At 35.4% G+C, this 21,041-nt stretch overlaps 1 protein-coding gene and 1 pseudogene across 18 annotated transcripts in view; both read right to left on the bottom strand.

Moving 5' to 3' along the window:
• Positions 1–21,041, bottom strand: part of OSBPL8 (oxysterol binding protein like 8) — a 152,024-nt gene that overhangs the window by 20,774 nt on the left and 110,209 nt on the right. For all 18 annotated transcript variants that reach the window (XR_004958357.1, XM_036252585.1, XM_036252589.1 and 15 more), the window contains 8 exons: positions 20,190–20,393; positions 17,625–17,709; positions 16,128–16,299; positions 11,078–11,315; positions 10,287–10,471; positions 6,503–6,584; positions 6,116–6,214; positions 2,746–2,842 (listed from right to left, as the gene is read on the bottom strand). Coding sequence is in view for 17 of the 18 variants with exons in the window: in XM_036252585.1 (XP_036108478.1) it covers positions 2,746–2,842; positions 6,116–6,214; positions 6,503–6,584; positions 10,287–10,471; positions 11,078–11,315; positions 16,128–16,299; positions 17,625–17,709; positions 20,190–20,393 (1,162 nt within the window). In the remaining variant the exon portion in view is untranslated. The remainder of the gene's footprint in view (positions 1–2,745; positions 2,843–6,115; positions 6,215–6,502; positions 6,585–10,286; positions 10,472–11,077; positions 11,316–16,127; positions 16,300–17,624; positions 17,710–20,189; positions 20,394–21,041) is intronic.
• Positions 12,972–13,809, bottom strand: LOC118624379 (annotated as a pseudogene).

Genomic DNA, 21,041 nt, shown 5'->3' with positions numbered 1-21,041 from the left:
TGCTTTTTAACTTGCCTACTGCACTGGCTAAAACCTCTAGTACAATTTAATACAGAAGTAGTGAAAGTAAATATTTTTACCTTGTTCCTGGTCTTAGATAAAAATTATTCAATTTCCTCTTTAAGAGTATGAAGTTGGCTACATGTTTTTCATAAATATCTTTAATCTAGTCCTAATCTGTTGACAGCTTTTATTGTGGATGGGTATTTGATTTTGTGAAATGCATTTTCTACATCTCTTAAAATGATTTATGATTTTCCTTTATTCTATTAATACGAATTACATTGATTTTTAGATGATATACCAACCTTATATCCCTGAGATAACCCCTCTTAATCATGACACATTATCCTTTTACTTAAAAAACTTTTTTTCTTTATTGATTTTAAAGAGAGAGGAAGAGAGAGGGAGGGAGAGATACAAAGATCGATGAGAGAGAACATCAATTGGCTGCCTGCCTCCTGCATGCCCCACACAGGGAATTTTGCCCACAACCTGGGCAAGTGCCCTAACTGGAAATCAAACCAATGACCTCTTGGTGCATGGGTTGACACTCAACCACTGATCCACACTGGCCAGGTGACATATTATCCTTTTAATATATTGATCATGATACACATTCTTCTTTATATATTCTTTTATATGTGTTTAAATATTATCCTTTATAATATTAATTTGTTACTAATTTATTAGAGATTTTTGCAAGTTTATTCAAGAGATATTAATTTATAGTTTTCTTGTAATGTCTGGTTTTGAGAGTTAGAATAATGCTGGCCTTATAAAATAAGTTGTAAAGTATATCCTCCTCTCCTATTTTCTGTAAGAAGTTGGATATGGTTGGTATTTTTCTTCCTTAAATATTAAAAAGAACTCAAGACATCTGGGCCCAGAGTATATCTTTAAAGGAAGATTTTAAATTACTAATTCAATTTATTACACTGATTTAAGACTACTATATTTTTATATTTCTTCTTGGGTCAGTTTTGGTAACTTGTGTTTTTCAAGTGATTTGCCCATATCAATCTAAGCTGTCAAATTTATTGGCATAAGATGGTTCATATTTTCTTATCATTTCAGGGTCTGTAGGACCAATAGTGATTCTGTTCATTTATTTCTGATCTTTATTCTCTTGCTCTTTTTTTTTCATCAGTCTAAATCAACTCTTGAATTCCCTGGTTTTTAAAATTGTTTTTCCACTTTCTATACTGATGTCTATTCTTTATTACTTCCTTTCTTCTACTTACTATAAATTCAATTAGTTCTTTTTCTAACTTCCTAGGGTAAAAACTCAGATCACTGATTTAGATCTTTCTCCTTTTCTAATTTAAAATTATACACTTCCCTCTAAGCACTGCTTTTGCTGCATCATATAAATTTTAATGTTATATTTTCATTACCATTTAGTTTAAAAAATGTAATAATTTATCTTGTGATTTCTTCTTTGGCCCATGAATTATTTAGAAGTGTGTTATTTAATTTCCAAATATTTGGAATTTACCTTGATATCTTATCCTTTCTTTCTAATTCTATTTCATTGAGGTTGCAGAATACTCTGTATGATTTTCAGTCTTTTGAAATTTATGGAGAGTTGTTTTATGGTCAAACACATGGTTCTAGACCACGGACAGCATCATACATGTACTTGAAAATAATGTGCATGCTATAATTGTTGACTGTAATGTTTTAGAAATATCAATTACGGTAAGGTGGTCGATAGTGTGCCTCATGGTCATGCGCCATATACACTATAGTCAGAGTAGTGGTGTGGATGGAAGGAAGGTGCAGTGGGGAGGTAGTAACAACTATATGTAACCTTTGGAAGAAAACAGTCACCCTCTGGAACAAATATAACATAAAACTAGGAAAAAAACAAAACAAAACAAAACCCAAATAAAACTAACATCAAAGGAAATAAAAATCATCTTGAAGAAAATAAAAACATAAATCATGTTCCTAGGCCAAAAACGACTGTTAGATTTCTGTCACAGACTTATCTATGGTTCCCCACCTTCTTAGGTAACCAAAGATTAGATTTCTGTTGACATATTTTCTTCTCTATTTTACCATAATTATTTTTTTCTTCTAGCTTAAAATTCTTCAGTTGAAATTTAGTTGATTTTTATCCATTTAAAATTAATTTAAAAATCAAAAGTATTTAAGGTTATATATTTTCTGCTAGCGCACAGCTGTGGCCATGATGTGTTTGTTTAGATTGTTTCAGTTTTTAGATTAAAGTTTCTTATTGTAACTATATTTCTATTTCCCGCTGTACTTAACAAAAGCTTTTATTGGTATATTTTTGGGTCCAAGGTTAAATATTATTACTAATTGACGATGGACCAAGTACTCTAACTGCACTTGGATTCTTTTTCTCTCTAGTCAAAGACTAAAATAGAAAAACTAACTCCTCAGGTACATTAAGATGGACAAAAACCTTAGTAGAACTAAAGGCAAAATAAATGGCTACCACCATAGGCAATCATTATTCTCATTTTTAATAAGTGGTGTTTGTGAAAATGTACACTTATGGGATGTATACTTATATAAAATGAGTCAGACCTCTATTTATAAATGTACAAAGAAAAACGCTATAAAATAAAAGTTACTATCCAAGAAAAGATGACTTTTAAAATGACACAAAAAATTCCTCACTGAAAACATCTCAAGACACTGTCTGAATAAAAGCTCACCAAAAAAATACTATCTCCCAGAAAAGGATGCCTATTGAGACAAAATGAAACTCACCATAGAACTTGGACTTAGCCAGTATACTACCACTAAGGCAAAATCCGTCCTTTCGGTTACTAACATAAAAGGCAGATATTGGTGGATGATGGGACACCTATTGAACACAGGAAAAACATAGAAAATAAGTATATCATTGGCTATTATTAAAAATTCAAGTATTAAAAGTATACTCTATTAATAAAGAAGGAAGATTTGGTAAGCAGTGAAATAATTTTTTTTTTTTTTTTGGTACGTGCCCCTAGCAGGAACTGAACCTGGGACTCTCTGGTCTGCAGGCCAACGCTCCAACTGCTGAGTTAAACCAGTCAGGGCCAAATATTGGTGATTGTAGTAATCAGGCTCTAAGATGTCTCCCAAGGAACCTAATCTTCTAGTATGCACACTGTTAGGTGGGCTCCTCTTACACTGTACCAAAGTTGGGTTATGTGGAAGTGATGGTATGTCACTTCTGAAATTGGGTTATAATGCAGCAGCCATCTTTTTACTTTTTTTTTTTTTTTAATCCTCATCCGAGGACATTTTTCCATTTTTTGTACAGAGTGGGAGGGAGAGAGAGGAAGAGAGAGAGAGGGAAACATCGATGTGAAAGGGACACATCGAGTGGCTGCCACCCGCACGACCAACCAGGGCCGGGGACAAACTGCAACCGAGGCACACGCCCCTAGCGGGAACCGAACCCGGGTCTCTCCGGACCGCAGGCCGATGCTCCAACCGCTGAACCAAACCGGCCAGGGCTGCAGCAGCCATCTTGATGTGTCTCTCTCTCTCAGATCACTAGCTCTAACAAGCCAGCTTGCATATTGTGAACACACCAATGGAGAGGCCCATAAGATGTAAGGAACTAAGTCCTATTGTCAAAAGCCATGTGATGAGCATGGAAGCAGAATCTTCCAGCCCAGTTAAGCCTTCAGAGGACTGCAAAGCTGGATGACATCTTGACTGCAACCTCCTAAGAGACCCTGTGCCAGAATCACCCAGCTAAGAAGCTCCAGATTCCTGAACCTCATTGAATAAGATAAGAAATGTTGCTTTCAGACATTAAGTTTTGGCAGTAATTTGTTATACAAAAATGGATAACTAACACAGTGGCTATTCTTCATACAAATTACGAATAGCTGTAGGACACTAACAAAAACTTTGACAAATATGTTACTTTAATAATCTAATATTTTTAATATATATACATCTTATGTTTTCTGAAATGAGACAAAGCTACAAGCAATTAAACTCTTCTCAAGATTCTCAATTTATTGATACATCACCTAAGGCAACAGAAACAAAGAAAAAAAATAAACACATGGGACTACATCAAACTCAAAAGCTTCTACACAGCAAAAGAAACAACCATCAGAATGGAAAGGCAACCCACTGTATGGAGAGCATAATTGCCAATGATACATCAGAAAAGGGGTTAATTTCCAAAATATATAGAGTACTCATACAACTCAACAAAAAGAAGACAAAGAACCCAATTAAAAAATGGGTAGAGGAACTAAATAGACACCTCTCTAAACAGGACATACAAATGACCAAGAGACATATGAAGAAATGCTCACATCACTAATCATCAGAGAGATGCAAATTAAAACAATGAGGTATCACCTCACACCTGTCAGAATGGCCACCATCAACAAATCATCAAACAACAAGTGTTGGTGAGGGTGTGGAGAAAAGGCAACTCTAGTACACTGCTAGTGGGAATGCAGACTGGTGCAGCCACTATGGAAAACAATATGGTGTTACCTCAAAAAATTAAAAATTGAACTTCCATTTGACCCAGTGACCCAACTTCTAGGAATATACCCTAAAAAGCCTGAAACACCAATCAGAAGGAATATATGTACCCCCATGTTCATAGCAGCACTATTTACAATAGCTAAAATCTGAAAACAGCCCAAGTGTCCATCAGTAGACGAATGTATAAAAAAGCTGTGGTACATATACACAATGGAATACAATGCAGCTGTAAGACAGAAAGATCTCTTATCCTTTGAGACGACATGGAAGGACCTGGAAAGTATTATCATAAGCAAAACAAGCCAAGCAGAGAAAGACAAATATCACATGATCTCACTTATTTGTGGAATATAATAAACATAAAAGTTTGAAGAACAGGGTAAACCTAGAGATGTGGAAGTAGGGTACAGACTGACAACCCTCAGGAGAGAGGGTGGTGGGGGGAGGGAAGAGATAAACCACAGAACTTATATGCATGTACGTATAACCGATGGACACAGACAACAAAGCTGGGGACGGGGTGGGGGGGGGGTCAATGGGGAGAAAAAGGAGAAATATCTGTAACAAATATAAATTAATAAAAAAAATAAACAAACAAAAAGATTCTCAATTTATTGAAGAATTATAGTGAACTAAAATGTAAGGTGTTATAATTAATTTAAAAAATTAATACAGATAAGTGGTTTCAATCTGGGGAGTATAACAAAATTTCTAGAGAAGAGTACGTTTTTTCAAATGCCATATGGTCTCCTCCTCCTCCTTACAATCCAGGTGAGAATTATTACAGTAAGGATCCATTGTTATGGAAAGATAATATCCTATTCCTCAGGTTTGTTAGGACGGGGGAAGATTAACAATCATGAATATTGGTGTACATAAATTTAAATTAAAAAAATATTAAAACTAATAAGTATTTTCTGACTGCCTACTATGTATACAATAAAAAGAGATGTATTGTGGGGAGGGTATACCTTCAAGGAATTAACAATTCAATTTGGGAAATAAATATTCTATAAAATGTTAATATAAGTGTTAAAATAACAGCTTAATGTATAATTACAAAAAATAATACAGAAATCTGAGAAGAGAGAAATTAATCACTGGGAGCTGCAGTCATCTGGACCAAGAAAGGTGAGTGGGTCAGGGTTTATCTAGATGAAGAACAGCTGAGAAGAACTCCTGGGGCGGGAGAGTTAGACTTAAAAATACTGAGGCAAAGGAAGAAGTGGAATTTCAGGTTACCTAAATGTAAATGCAAAGGTGGAAAATGTGAGAAGGCTCAGAAAGGCACGAGGTAAATTTAAAAAGATATGGAGGACTGTGAACGCCACACAAATGGTATCAATTTGACTTAGGAACTGGGGAAACACTGAAGAATTTTGGCAAAGGGGTGGGGAGCCGGAAAAAAATTATTTTTGTCATAGGATTCTATGACTGTGATAGTATTTAGTAGTACTCACTACTAAAAGGTAAAATGGTTACCAATAAGTGTTATTTTAACACTTATATTAACATTTTATATAACATTAATAAAGGTTAAGCAACAGTGAGTTTACTGAGTTAATATTTTCTATAAAAATATCCCATAACTTCTGATTCAGTTTTGTTTCTTATGACACATTTCTAATACCTGTTCAGCAATATAAAAAGTTTTGCTGTTTGTTCTGGGATGAATCCACAAACAACGGAAAGTCTCACCAAGTATAGGATTATAAGGTTTCTTCAGTCCCTAGTAAAAAAATACAAGTTTCAAATTACAAACATGGAAGATTCAAAATAGTTTAAACCAGTCAAAGTGGGTTTAGCTGTATTATCAGGGAGCTATCCTTATAAAATTTCACAGTAGTGACATGAAATAAAATTAAATGACTTCAATCACAACACAGGACTAAATGATCAAACATTTTGCAATTTTGCTAACTTAAGGTCCCATAATGCAATTATTAATAAATAATCCAAAGATAACAAAAAATAAAGAACTCAAATAAGGCTGAAAAAAGTAAAACACAAACATTACCTTTGGCTTTTTATAGAATCCTGACAAATACCATTTCACTACTTTCTTCAAACGAAAATAAGGATTTTCTTCAAGAGCAGCCCTAAAAAACAAAATGGCAAACACAAAAATTTTACAGAATATACCACAAATGCTCTCTTATATTTATCAGGTCAACAGCTGAATATGAGATATGATTAAAAAGCATAATTTGTATTTAAAATAGATATAAAAACAACCATCAGTTTGTAAGAATCATTTTTATAATATGGTTACTTTCCTTCCCATTTTTCCTATTTTTTAACATGCTGCCCAGGTCTCTGTTCAATTAGTTTTTGAAAATTCTCCAAACCAAGATTTCTCAACTGGGGTGCTGTTGAACCCTAGATGTTGCTAAGGGTTCTATGAGTAATTGTGATTGAGAAAAATAAACATAGATTTTGAGATTCACATACTGTTTGATGCCTAGCATTTGCAATGCTATATTATTGCAATAATGGGGCAGTGGCCAAGCAGCCTCATTAACAACTTTGTATGAGGTTTTCTTCAGTCCACACATCAAAGAAGGTCAATGCCCACTTGATTTAGTCTATTCTCATTTGCTGATGTCAATTAGAGGAGATCAGTGGTAACCAGTGAGTGCTGTAGTACACGAAGGGAGGATATAGGCTGCTGTTAGCCTCTCCCGCACAGCTCCCCAAGTATAGAGCTGTATGCCTTTTCAACCCCTTGTACAAAACACAAGTTTCAAATCACAAATATGGAAGATGTAAAATAATTTAAACCAATTAAAAAGGGTTTTAACCCATTTTTACCCTTCAACCTCCCCTATGTGATACCAACTGATTTTCCAGAATGAATAAACTCTACTAGTATAACAGGTAATCAAAGAATGATTTCCATTTTAAAGAAAACATTTTTAGAAGTCCTGACTCAGCTGCCCCCTTGCCTTTTTGCTGATGCTATAAATACTGCAAAACACTGATTGTATAGGTCAGAAGTGAATTCTGCTGAGAAGTTAATCTGCTTGTTATTTATTTATTTATTTTACAGTTTAACTATTTATTATACCCTTTAAGCATGTCTGAAAGTCCAATGTGCTGTTTTGGAAGATGAAGTGTAAGGTGCAAGAGGCTAGGTCTAGGCTTACTGACAATTTTGCCAAGTTGAAAGGTTGCACTTTTCAGGAGTAACAAGCCCTGATTGCTCTCTTCCTATCTTCACTTGAATTCTCTTACTACGATATTTTACTTTATATTTTACATACACACATAATACATATTTCAAAACTCAAAGCAGTATCAAAAAGTACACGTCTTGCCCTGGCCGGTTTGGCTCAGCGGTTAGAGCATCGGCCTGCGGTCCAGAGAGACCCGGGTTCGGTTCCCGCTAAGGGCACGTACTTTGGTTGCAGTTTTTCCCCAGCCCTGGTTGGGTCATGTGGGTGGCAATCACTCGATGTGTTGCTTTCACGTCGATGTTTCTCTCTCTCTCACTCTCACTCTATCTGAACAAAATATCGAAAAATGTCCTCGGGTGAGGATTAAAAAAAAAAAAAAAAAAAAGTACACGTCTTGCCCTGGCCGGTTTGGCTCAGCGGTTGGAGCGTCCACCTGCGGTCCGGAGAGACCCGGGTTTGGTTCCCGCTAAGGGCATGTACCTCGGTTGCAGTTTGTCCCCGGCCCTGGTCGGTCGTGCGGGTGGCAGCCACTCGATGTGTTCCTTTCACATCGATGTTTCTCTCTCTCTCTCTGTTCCTCTCTCTCCCTCCCACTCTATCTGTACAAAAAATGGAAAAATGTCCTTGGGTGAGGATAAAAAAACAAACAAACAAACAAACAAAAAAGTACACGTCTTGTTATTGTCCCACCTCTCCATGCTCTTCCTATTCATGTCCTATAAGCAACTTCTTTTAGTTTTTAGTAAGCAGTTTTCTTCAAGCATTAAGAAGCAACTATGTAGTCTTTTTCTTTAAAAAAAAGTACTAAACTACACATATTCTTCTGTACCTTGCTTTTTTCATACACACATAATGCTGAAGGTCCTTCCTCATCAGTTTATAGGGTTCTTTCTTCCTTATTTGGAAGCACTATACATTATTTAACCAGTCAGCTGTGGCTGGACACTTGAGTTATCTAATCTTATGCTATTACAAACCATATACATGTCATTTTGCATATACATGTTATTTTGTATATGTGGAGCTATAGCTGTAGGAATTATTCCCAGAGGAGGATTACTGGATCAAAGAACTGAATGCATCTATAATTCTGGCAAGTACTGCCAGGTTCTCTTTAAAGGCACAGTGCTTGTTTACATCGCCCATGAGTGCATGAGTGCCGGCTGCACACAGCCTTGGCAGTGAGATAGTGTGTGCTCAGAAAAGTGCAACCTTTCAATTTGGGAAAAATGGACATCTCTCAAGAAGATCTTCTTGAGAGTCACAGTAACCTAACTCATACTCTGAGAGAATGAATTTCTAGACAGATGAAAGAAATATAATAAGATATAAGGCAGAACTGGAGTATAAAAGCTTTTGGACTTCTGGTCAATGTGATGGATAAAAAATAGTACCTTCTAGCCCTGGCCGGTTTGGCTCAGCGGTTAGAGCGTCGGCCTGCGGTCCGGAGAGACCCGGGTTCGGTTCCCGCTAAGGGCATGTACCTTGGTTGCAGTTTGTCCCCGGCCCTAGTCGGTCGTGCGGGTGGCAGCCACTCGATGTGTTCCTTTCACATCGATGTTTCTCTCTCTCTCTCTGTTCCTCTCTCTCCCTCCCACTCTGCCTGAACAAAAAATGGAAAAATGTCCTCGGGTGAGGATAAAAAAAAAAAAAAAAAATAGTACCTTCTAGTTTGAATCTCCATTTTTCTTATTTTTTTGTGAGTTGTGTATGTTTAAGGACTATTTCTATATCTTCGTCTTTTAAGTAGTTATCTCCTCCACTTCTGTTTTATTAGGTTGTTGATCATTTTCAATTACTTTGTAAGAGCACATTTTAGAGAGATTAACACTTTGTGTATGATTTAATTTGCAAAAATCTCCCACAATTTATCAATGATCTTTTGATTCAGTTTATAATTTTTACGATGTTTATTAATATAACTAACAATAAAGCAACTAGTAAACCGAATACAGATAATGCAGCAGAATCTAAAAATGAAGTGACAGGGACAGAACTCAGAAACACAGTGCCCTGAAACACCACTGTAGCTGGGATGGGGGCGCAGGTGAAACTTGGAAACACACGAAGTTGCTGTCTTTAACTGGCTCTCCAAGCAACTGTTGGGACAGAGGTGGTTAGTTCCTCCTCCACCTCCTTTATGCCTCCTTCCTCAGAATTACATCCCAGATCAGCTGGCAGGAAAAAAAGCAAAGATAAAAGTGGGGATTTATGCCAAGAGCCAGCAATTGGCAAGGCATTCCAGACTGGGCAAGCTGCACATGCCTCACAGGCATGCAGAGAGGATACGTATAAACAAAAGCATGAGCCCCAGGATGGAACCTGCACAAGGCTGAAGTGGGGGAGAACAGAGAATGCCAACCACCTCTCCCTGTGTTAGGTCAGCAAACAGTCAGGGAGCCAGTGACAGCAGTTCTGTGGTGTGAGGGGTAAAAGGCCTGTTCTCCTCTAGCTTGTGAGCTCTCAATATTAACCATGTTTCTTCTATTAAGTCAAGTATAGTAGTGGTGGAGAAGAGAGAGCAATATCTCATTAGAGCCAGATTTGGGTAAGGCATAATGATTGAAAAGCACTATGGAAAATTTCTAAAACCATTACTGTTTTAAGAAATAAGAATCTACTTACTCAGATAGGAAATCTGCATGATAGTAGTAATCTGAAAGTTTATCCAGGAAAGAACGAGGTTCCAAAATGAAGGTAGGCAGAACCACCCTGGACAGGTCCATGCCAGGACGGACTTGTTTCAGCAGGGTCCAGATAAGGCTTTTGTTTTCTTCAGACACAGTTTCTGTTTGAGAAGCCTCACCTGCCTTTAGCAATTAACAAGAAATATTGAAATATTATATTTATTTTGGACCTATAGATGTGTAGAAAAGACAGCTAATGTTGAAAATCAGAACTCTGTATTTGACCATTCGAAGCAGTCTTAAAATGTGAAAATAACCCACTAAATAATAAAGTCTATAGCTATAAATTGTAGGTAAAAAAGGGTAGTTGCTAGAGACGTCAAAGTGAATGATATATACAAAGAATCTATTACAAAAGTATTATACTCCACTGTACTTTCTTTACTTCTATGCACTAGCAATAACAAGAAAGTTGTAAACTCATGTTTCCTTGCAATTTACTTGTAGCTGGCAATGACATCAGGCAGCATCCTATTTCAAAAGCAAACCTGAATAAAATGTAAACTTTAACTTTAATAGAGAATATTCAAATGTGTGTAAATACTGTATGTTTTTAGTTGTTTATAGTGCTGATATATTTCATATGTATGCAACTTTTAAAATAAAATAGGTCTCACAGAAATATCCTCTTGGGAAAATAAACAATAGGTCACACAAATAATACATTCAATTTCATTTGAAAATTTCCAAGAATTAGAAGACTCAAATCTCTGAAAAGCAGAGACTTACCTCTCCAAGTTCCTCATGGTTCTGTTCGGTGTAGGTGGTCTCCTTTAGAGGTTCAACAGGCTCAGGCTCGATGTATGAGTCATCTTGCCTTTCTGATGTGTCTGTGTCACTTTCTTCACTTTTCCCCAGCACCTCATTGTCAGACTCATCATGCTCTTGATCATTTTCTTTATCGGATTTATCAGAATACATATCTTGGTCCTTAAAATGCTGTCGTTCTATTTCACCATCATTTAGTCTTAAAGGAAATAATTAATAGAAGGAAGAATAAAAGGGATTAAAATATTTAATTTATAAATAAGAATGATATGTAACATTTACTATGGGTTGGGCATTGTTCTTAGTGTTTTATAGTTTTACTCATTTAATCCTTAAAATAACCCTATGAGATAGGTAGTATTATTCCTGCTTTACTGATTAGAAAATGGCACAGAGAAGTTAAGTAAACATCTGGGGAAATGTTAAAAAAAAGATGACACTGAGCTCTCTGCTTCTCTACCACTTGGAGCTAAAATCACCCAAAAGCAAAATTTTAGACTATCTTTTGCTAGATTTCTCTCTCTCTCTCTCTCTCTCTCTCCTTTTTGATGCACGCCCCTAGCGGGAACCAAATTCAGGACTCTCTGGTCCGCAGGCCGATGCACCAACTGCTGAGCCAAACCGGCCAGAGCTGGACTTTTTTCTTAGTTTTGTAGTCATCATCACTTGAGTTAACCTGTCACGTCTGGTCTTGAAGAAAAACTTCAAATTAAGACCATCAGATAGATTCTCAAGCGATCTCAAATAAAGTATAATTTCCACCTTTAAAAGTCTCCAAAGTCACTCAAAATAAATCCAAGAATAAGACAAGAAAATACTGAGTAATTATATCTATTTAATACTTGACTGATAAGCTTAATTTTGAGAAAAAAAAGTCCAAGGAGAATTGGAAATGAAAATATTAGCTTAAGAAAATGAACCTATAACCAAAAATTGATAAGCTGTTATAACCAACCCTGCTAATACTAACCCTAAAGTGATTAGGGTTAATAATCCATATCAAAAAAAAAAAAAGAATTTAAAAAAAACTTCCAGAATCAACAAATTTTTAAAAAGTCTCTGTGGGTTTCATTTAGTAAAATTATCTTATAGGAGGAACACTAAAGTACTATACAAATGAATACATGATGTCATTATATGTCACTGATATTCCATCAATGCTGAGATAGTAACAGAGCACAGAAGTCCTATTTGATTCCTATGTTAGACTCTATTTTTCCAAAATCTTTATTTGTTTGGAGCTTTAAATAGAGAATTTCTAACAGAAATTAATTTCTATATACATTTTATTTCCCCTTTCTTTCCCTTTATGATAATATTTTTTTAAAAGTAGTGTAAAATTGCTCTCTCTCTTTTCTTACCATCTATTCTCTCCTTAACCTCTCATGATAAGGTTTTCATTCCCCTAAATACAGAGAATCTGTTCCCTCAAAGGTCACTAATGACGGCTTGGTTGACAAACCCAATGGCCTTATCTAATCTTTGCATCCTTTGACTTCTCTGCATCACTGAACTTATTACATGATGATTATTTTCCTTGAAATAGTCTTAATGCTTGGGTTCCATGTACCTGCAGTTCTATTTTTTTAAGCCCTCTGATCCCTCTTATGTCCTTCTACCCATAAATATTTTCATCTTCCTTCCTTGGCCTTTTTAAAATTTCTCTATCATCTCTCTCCTTTGGCAAGCTACCCAATTTCTGTGATTTCCAAAGCCATGCATTCAAGAATAATCTTTAGACCCATGTTTTTATTTTACTTTATTTTTTTGTTTTTGCCAGAATTTATTAAAATTATAATTTTCTGCCTATCATATAAGTCAGTATCTTAAGCTTGAATTTTACTTTTTCCTGCAAAAAGCTTTATGGTTTCCATTTGGTCCAATGCATGGGAGAAGGCTCCAGGGTGGTTAAAAGGATGCCCAGTGGTTTCAGGGAGCTCAAGAGAAAGCTAGACACCAGAAGGATGCAGAGGGGCCCCTCAAAGGCTTCTGAGCTCCAAAGGCTCCTATAGTGACTGAGGAAGAGTCTTTTGAAGAGATAATTGCCCAGCCCAGCCTGGGGGCCAGCTAGCCTGCAGAGATTAGTCAGGTGCTCACCCATCTTCTTGATAAGTTTCACCTCCTCATCCAGGAAGTGATTCTCCGGGAAATCACAGAGATCAGGGTCTGTGTGGGCAGAACCCAGAGCATGCAGATCCAAACGGGCTTGGTTCAGATTCTCCATGCCTATGGTGGCTTCCATGGCATCCTGAGTTTTACCCCACTCATCTTAGGAAGGCTTCAGCACATCTTGGAAGAGGACATGGCCACCATGTTGATTTTGCATCTTTAAGAGATGCTGGACACCCTGGAGCTTCTCCTCAGCCAACTCATGGAAGAAGTGGTCCAGGACCTCCAGAACTACATTGTCATGGTCAAAATAGAAGCCCAGAGAGAGGTAGGTGTGGGAGGCCCGCAGATGCAGGGTGACCAGACAGTTGATGGCAGCCTCCACCTCGGTGGAATAATTCTGGTAAATTTGGGAGTTCATGGTTGTTCGGCAACAGGGAGTTAAGGTCAAAACACAGTGTTGGCTGGTCTCAGAGGCTGAGGAATTGTCTTTTGCACTTTTCTTTTTCTCCTCAAACTGTTCCAAGAGGCTTTTTGATTTTCCAGCTGGCAAAGGAAGAGGAAATAAGCCTCTCTCATTTGGATCTTCTCCAAACAGCTGGAGTTTTGTCTGGTACTTTGTGAAAATACTAGGTTCATTATCCAGAGAATTCTTTTGTAACTGTTTTAGATCTCTCAAATGGACACCAAAGTCCAATGGTGCTGACAGGGTCTCTGAACTTTCTGGACAAAACTGGGATCCAAACAGGAACTGAGAATCACTGAGACTAGCGTGATCAGTCTGGTTATTAGTCCAGTTAGATTTCTTAGTGATCCCAGAGCCTGAGCGAATACTGAGCATATTCCAGACATTAAAATTCATTTCTTATAATTACTCCTCTGAGGGCCACACACGCCTGGACCTGAGGTAGCCCTGATCTGGCTTCCAAATCACTTGGTCTCATGAAAGCCCTAGACTCATGTTTTTAAATGCTTGGATAAAATCATCAGTGTCACTGCATCCTCAACATGTACAATATTTAATAAATTATTACCTCCAAACAGAGTCTTTTGTTTTATGTTACCATCATCTTCCCTGTCACTCAGGTTTAAAGTTTGGTAATCCTCCTTAACTTCACCCACTCCCTGTTCCTTACACCCAAGTGGCTTTAAATTCCGAAGCTAGGCTCCCACCCCTCTCACCCCTGCATCATCAGCTCCCAGCTCATTTCCTGTCATATTGCCAAATAAACGTTATGTTGATTCTACTTTTGTAAAAATCTGTTATATTGATCCTCTCCCTGATTCCCTAGAAGTAAGTTATGTCTTCATCCTATAAATTCTCCTGATCCTATATTACCCTAAAGCAAAACCTTTGGTTGTTTATGTTATTCTTTTCTTTCTACTATTTATTGCTGCCCAGGATTTTATAGGTTTCAAACAAAACAAAACAAAACATCTCTTCAGGATCAAATAGATAATAAACTGTCGTACTGGATTCAAACTTAGGATCATATCAGATTCATCTCCCTATTCAAAATGTGCCAAATAATACAGAAAGATGTATGGTATCTTACACAGAAAACAAGCTGCAAAATTTTAATGAATAAATATGTGAAGCAATGAATTTCTAAGATTCCCAAATATGAGCATGTAAAGATTACCTGGTATTCAACAAAACCAATGAATGGTATACAGCTGAAGAGCTTTGAGGAAAAAAATTCTAGGAAGAGGCCCCAATAAACACCCCTTCCTATAGAAACTGTGCTCCCACTCCCAATCCTATCCCATTCAGGCTTTTGATCGAGGATTAAGATAAAACTCCAGATTATAATTCTGCAAAGAAAGAACGTAAAAGGTCAGGTAATGGAGGCTTTCGAAGAGAGTGAAGAAAAGAAGTCAAGTGAAGGATAAGAAAAAAAGACGCTCGGGTTACGTGAAGGAGAGTACAGTCCAACAGCTTTGAGGAGAGTAACCCAATGCTGACAGCTAAGTGGTTGTGGAGCAGAAACTGAGCAGGGGCAAGGGATGAAAAGGGGAAGCCTAATGTTTTCCCTACAAAGCAACAGATGAGATCTGAACCTCAACAAGTCTCTGAACCTCAAGCAAAGTATTGAGTTTCCCTGGAGAGTTATTTATTTATTTTTTTAGCATTAACTGCTATAAATGCTGAAGTGGCTAAAATTACAATAAGACACAATTCTAACTCGAAACACAATATAATTGGAGAATTCCACAAATACCAGAAAGAATAAGTCAAGTGTCATTACAAAAATAAAACAAAACAAAAACCAGTGCTATAGAACAGCAAAGGAAGGATAATTATTATTTCATGGTTAGAAGGCATGAAGGTCTTCGTATATGATGTATATTTGAGATTGGTCTTGTGATAGGAGAAAAGAGCAGGGAGGACTAGAAATCATTCTTAATGAAAAGAACACCTTGCACAAAGACAAGGTTGCATTTGGAAAATAACACACAATTTACATTAGCTAGGATCAAGGAAATAACTTTCTATACCTTAGAGTAACTAAATGAATCTTTTAAAAAATATATTTTTATTGATTTTTTTAGATAGAGAGGAAGGAAGAGGGGGAGAAACATAGAAACATCAATGAGAGAGAAATATCGATTGGCTGCCTCCTGCACACCCCACACTGAGGATGGAGCCAGCAACCTGGGCATGTGCCCTGACCGGTAACTGTACTGGGACCTCTCAGTTCATGGGACGATGCTTAATCCACTGAGCCACACTGGCTGGACAACTAAATGAATCTTAAATCAGGCCTTGGACCATATAATGGGAAGAAGACAGCCGCTTTTCAATCCTACATACACTACAGAAATTCTAGGTCTGCCAACTAAGCTGGTGAACAACATGGTCTCTAAAGTAATCACCAAATTAGGAGCAATATCTACTTACTGGAAGTTGTCACCGCTGTGGAGATTGTTAGCACGTAATAAGCCATACAAAGTCACATGTGTGCTCTCTGATGAAATGCTCAGTTCATGTTCCTTTCCTTCCCTGATCATTGTACGTTTAAGAAGACTAGAACATTTCAAAGCCAACTCTAAAGCATCCATCCAGCACCTTCCTAGAAGAACACAGATTCATAAGCAGTATAATTCAAGAAATTATAAAAACTAGAATCCACTTTAACTTAACACTGTTAGCCCTTAAGCATACTATTATTTCTTTGAGATACATACACTGAAAAAGTTAGTTTTACATAAAGTCTTACATGGATTTTTTAATGCAATTTTTCAATTTATCTACAAAGTATCTAGAAACCACTAGTAAATGAATAGAATATAGCACTCATTAGTAAATACACCTAATAAAAATACATGTATTTTATTTTCCAAGTTTTAGAACATTAATATGTAGTATAATTTGAAGGTATCAAAAAGGCACATAAAATATACTGAAGGGATTATGTATGTACTATAAACAAACTATCTGAAATAATGTTTTGTTGTTGATTGTAGGTCTATTCCCAGGTTTTGCATCCATTCTATTAATATGTATGAAATTTTTTAAGTCCGGGAAATGCCTGTACAATACTGTTATTAACTGCCGTATTAGTTAGTAGAAACATTAGTAACTATTTTTTTAATTAAAGTCTAGAACTGTTATTAGCAGAAAAAATGTTATTTGACTTAAAATTCATATATATTTGTTTCAGCATCCGCTGAAAATATCAGCCAAATAAAACTTTCATAACAAAAGCTCATGCCTATGACAATTTTATTTTTAAAAATAATCATCTGATAAAAGTAAACTTTGGAAGGTTACAAGATTTCTTAGGCTAGGCTAGTCAAACTATAAGAAATAAAAGTGAGACAGAAATCCATTATCAATTATTAAAGTGTTAAAGTTACCTTGATTTCAAATAAATAAGTTTTGTTCTCCCTATATTTGCATCAGGAATTATTAAGTTAATAAATGCAGAACAAAGTTTGTACTTAAATGTCTTATGTTAAAAAAAACTTACAACAGTGTGTCTTATAAATGTTAATACATTTATAAATATAAATGATAAAATATAAATAGGATTAAATATACTTCTAAAATGATAAAACTTTGTGAGTTACCACAGAGAACACTAACCAAGTCAAAAAGGTGTTAACATGTCAATGGAAGATAAAGAAAAGTCTAGGCTACTAATGTAATTCATCACTCAATTATCCAATGCTTCCTTCCTCATCACTCAATTATCCAATGCTTCCTTCCTATCAGATTCCTCTGTTGTCTACCAAGTTATGATGCATTTGATGTTCTAAGTAATTTATGATTACAATACTTTTGCTGCAAATACCATACTAAAGACAGATTTTCCCAAAGAAAAATACACAGTAGTATATAAAATAAACCCTTAAAAATTAGACCAAAATCTAATCCATCAAAACCTATATTTACCATCTGACTCCGAAGTAGCTCGGATGATCAAGTAACTGCTAGGTAAAGGCTGAGTTATAGATCCAACTGCTTCACCTTTTGGACCCTTAAAATAATAAAATAAAAATAAGCAAAATAAATGGCACACAGTACTATGAGATCTCAAGTTTATGTTATCCATTATTGTTGGTAACAATCAAGTTAGCCATAGATTAAAATTTAAAAGCAAACAAGCTTTACTTTCATGCTTCTTGAGAAAGTAAATATTGAGTATTAAGGAAAGTTTTCCTCTTCCAATAAATATACTTCCTTACCAAAAAACTGGACTTATAGTTATCATTAAACATTATCTCTGTACATTGTTCACATATTAAAGGGAAACCTAAAATTGACCACACCACTTATTTTAACACGGACTTTTCATCCCACTTATACTACTAGAAAAGACATTTAATTTTTAGAAGCCTATTAAGAAACAGCTGGAACAGCTGGTAGTTATAATTTATACGAAAAAGAAAAAATAATTTTTCCTATGGCGAGAGAAAAAAATAAAGTTCCATTTTATAACCAATGATATACTTGTTTATAAATACCAACTATAAAAGCTAATATTATTTTTCCAGAAACAATACAGAAAAAGGAATTTTATTGTTGTAGGCTGGGGTTATTTGTTTTAGAAGTATGCGACACCAAGAGTTGTACAATAACTAGTATCACCAAGGATAATCTTAGGTGGGCATAGTTCTTATCTGGAAAGAAAACTATCAGGATTGAATTTATAGTATAATTTTGATAGAAAAAGCATCATTTTTAAGTTGTCAGATCAAGGAATAAAATGAACTTTAAAAAGTATAAACATTAGCAAGTAAAGATGGAGATTCAAGATGGAAAAAAACAATATGATTTTAACATCTTATAAAATCCACCGGATATTTTCAAATAGTTTTATAATTTATAGGCCAGCTCCTATAACCAGTATAAAGTAGAAACTAGAGTAAGACTGTCTACGTTTCAACCTTGATTATATGCTAGAAAAAGTATTTAAGTAACCTTTTTAGGACTCAATCTCTTTGTCTGGTTAAGAGGGGAAAATTGTATCTTTCTTAAAGGTATGACAATTAAAAAAAGATTCCATGTAAAATGCTCGAGTCCCTGACACAAAGTAAGAACTCATAAACATTATTTTTTCCTAACCACAGACGTTGGCTTTAAAACTATTTAAACAACGTCCTAGGCAGGTTTTGCTTGTGGAAAATATTCTGATGCTCATGTAATTGTACAAATTTCCCTCCCACAAATATTTGGAATTAAATAAACTTAGCATTAAAATTTATTTTTATTTATTGATTTTACAGCAAGAGAGGAAGGGAGAGAGGGAGAGAGAGAAATATCGATTTGCTGTTCCACTTATTGATGCATTCATTGGTTGCTTCTTGTATGTGTCCTGACGGAGATCAAACCCACAACCTTGTATAAGGGACGATGCTCTAATCAACTACGCTACCCAGCTGGGGCTAAAAATATTTCTAATGCTCTAAAATCTCATTATAATTCTTACAATTCCTAAGAGTAGTAGTAAAGAATAAATGCTATATATATGAAAGGTTTTAAAAGGATTTTTTTTTTCTCTTGAGAATCACATGATATATAAATACAATAGGTTACACGGGTTTAATTCTTTTCCCTATGGGAAGTATCTAATTCCAGAATGGAACTAACTCTGTAACCATAAATTTATTCCTGACTCCAGACTACTGAAATAAAGGTACAAAGTCCAGGTTTTTTCCTAGGTATATGTATATTGTCTAATTAAGCAATACCAAAAATACTTAAAAGCTGAAGCTAGTTTTACTTAGACATAATCTCAACTAGGTGGTTTTCCTTAAAGGACTTCAAAGCCCTTTATTCAAGTGTAACTGACCTTTCAAATTAAAACAGTGATGGCTTTGTAAAAACTTAAATAGATTCATTTATTCAGTTAGTGTGTGCTGCACGTCTACTGTCTGTAGAATTTCTTGATAGTTAATCAAACAAGGCATTTCTATTTTCTTGATTAAGTTTCACAGTAATGCTATTTAACTACAAAGCATTAGAGCTCCATCTTCAAAGGAAGTTGTCTCTCAAGAGTAAGTAAGATTGTGATTGCTTATAGGCTTCTTCTCATCACATATTCACATCATTACAGGAAAAAACACAAAAATAAATGGCAGCTTCTGTTCTTTGAGATCTTACAGTTTTAATAAAGAGAAAAACACAATAAATACAATATTACAAAGCAAAATTATTAATTACAAAATTTAAAAGACAGCACAAACTGAATCCCCATACCAAAGAGAAAATAAGGTACAATATAAGTTAGAAAAACATTTTCTGGAGACATTTTTAAGTTAGATCTTAAAGGTAACAAGGACAGTTGGTACACATTTAATTGTAGGTAGAGAAAGAGGAATAATGCCCTTGAAAACAGAAATAAATTTATAAGTGCTGGCAGAGAACAGCAAACATTAATCATTAGGTTAATTGATTTGTCTCAGTTCTACTCACAGACTGTCATCTTTACCTTTCATCTATATAACAAGTACTTACCTTCACTGCCCAAATAGACTGCTCCAAAGGATGAAAAAGTTTGAAACAGAAGCCATCCTTTTTTGATGGACGCTCAATGATTTCACAGGCATTCAGAAGGACTGTTCCTACCCACTGACCATTTTTTTGGGTTTTATAGATCAGTAGCACCCCGGGTTTCAACACACACCACAACTTGGTCCAGCTCTTTAGAGTACCACGAATCTACAAAAAATAATTTTAAGAAATAAAGCTCTGTTTTTCTGTTTCTGCTCCACAAGATATAAACTGAATAATGGCAAATAGGATATTTTAATCTAAAATTTCCATAAAATGTACATGTTAGAGTCAATAGATATTTTTTCTAAAAGCTACTAAATGGCAAGTACTAATAATTAACATAAAAATAGCATGACTCATGCTTCTGGGGATCTTAAATTCCCGGGGAAGACTGGGTCACCAATTTAAAAATACTGTACCAAGTAGAGTGGTTTTCCTAACCTTCTAGGTCAGGTCAGGAACTATTAAAATATCCTTTCTGATGCTGAGATTCTCCTCTTAGCATCTATAACAATAATAATTGATTCCAGTGAGTATAAGATTATTCTACCTTTATGATCTTACACCTTACCACTACATCAAGATTACTGAAAACACTGCTAGCACACACCAGGAGTCCCCTAAATATTCAGTGAGCGGTAGAAAGAGGAAAAGACATCCTTCTAGCCCTAAAATCACCTTCTCTAAATTACTCCATTGTTAGTAATTACATAAAGTGTGCCATATAAATTTCTTAGTAAATTTTAAAACATGAATTACATAAATCTCTCTCTAGTCTTATAAAATGTTCCTAATCCTAGGGTTTAATTCAAT

Source organism: Molossus molossus, unplaced genomic scaffold, assembly GCF_014108415.1.
Source record: "Molossus molossus isolate mMolMol1 unplaced genomic scaffold, mMolMol1.p scaffold_m16_p_10, whole genome shotgun sequence".
Classification (NCBI taxonomy): Eukaryota; Metazoa; Chordata; class Mammalia; order Chiroptera; family Molossidae; genus Molossus; species Molossus molossus.
Note: the sequence above shows the minus strand (reverse complement) of the source record. Positions and strands in the feature narration are given on the sequence as shown.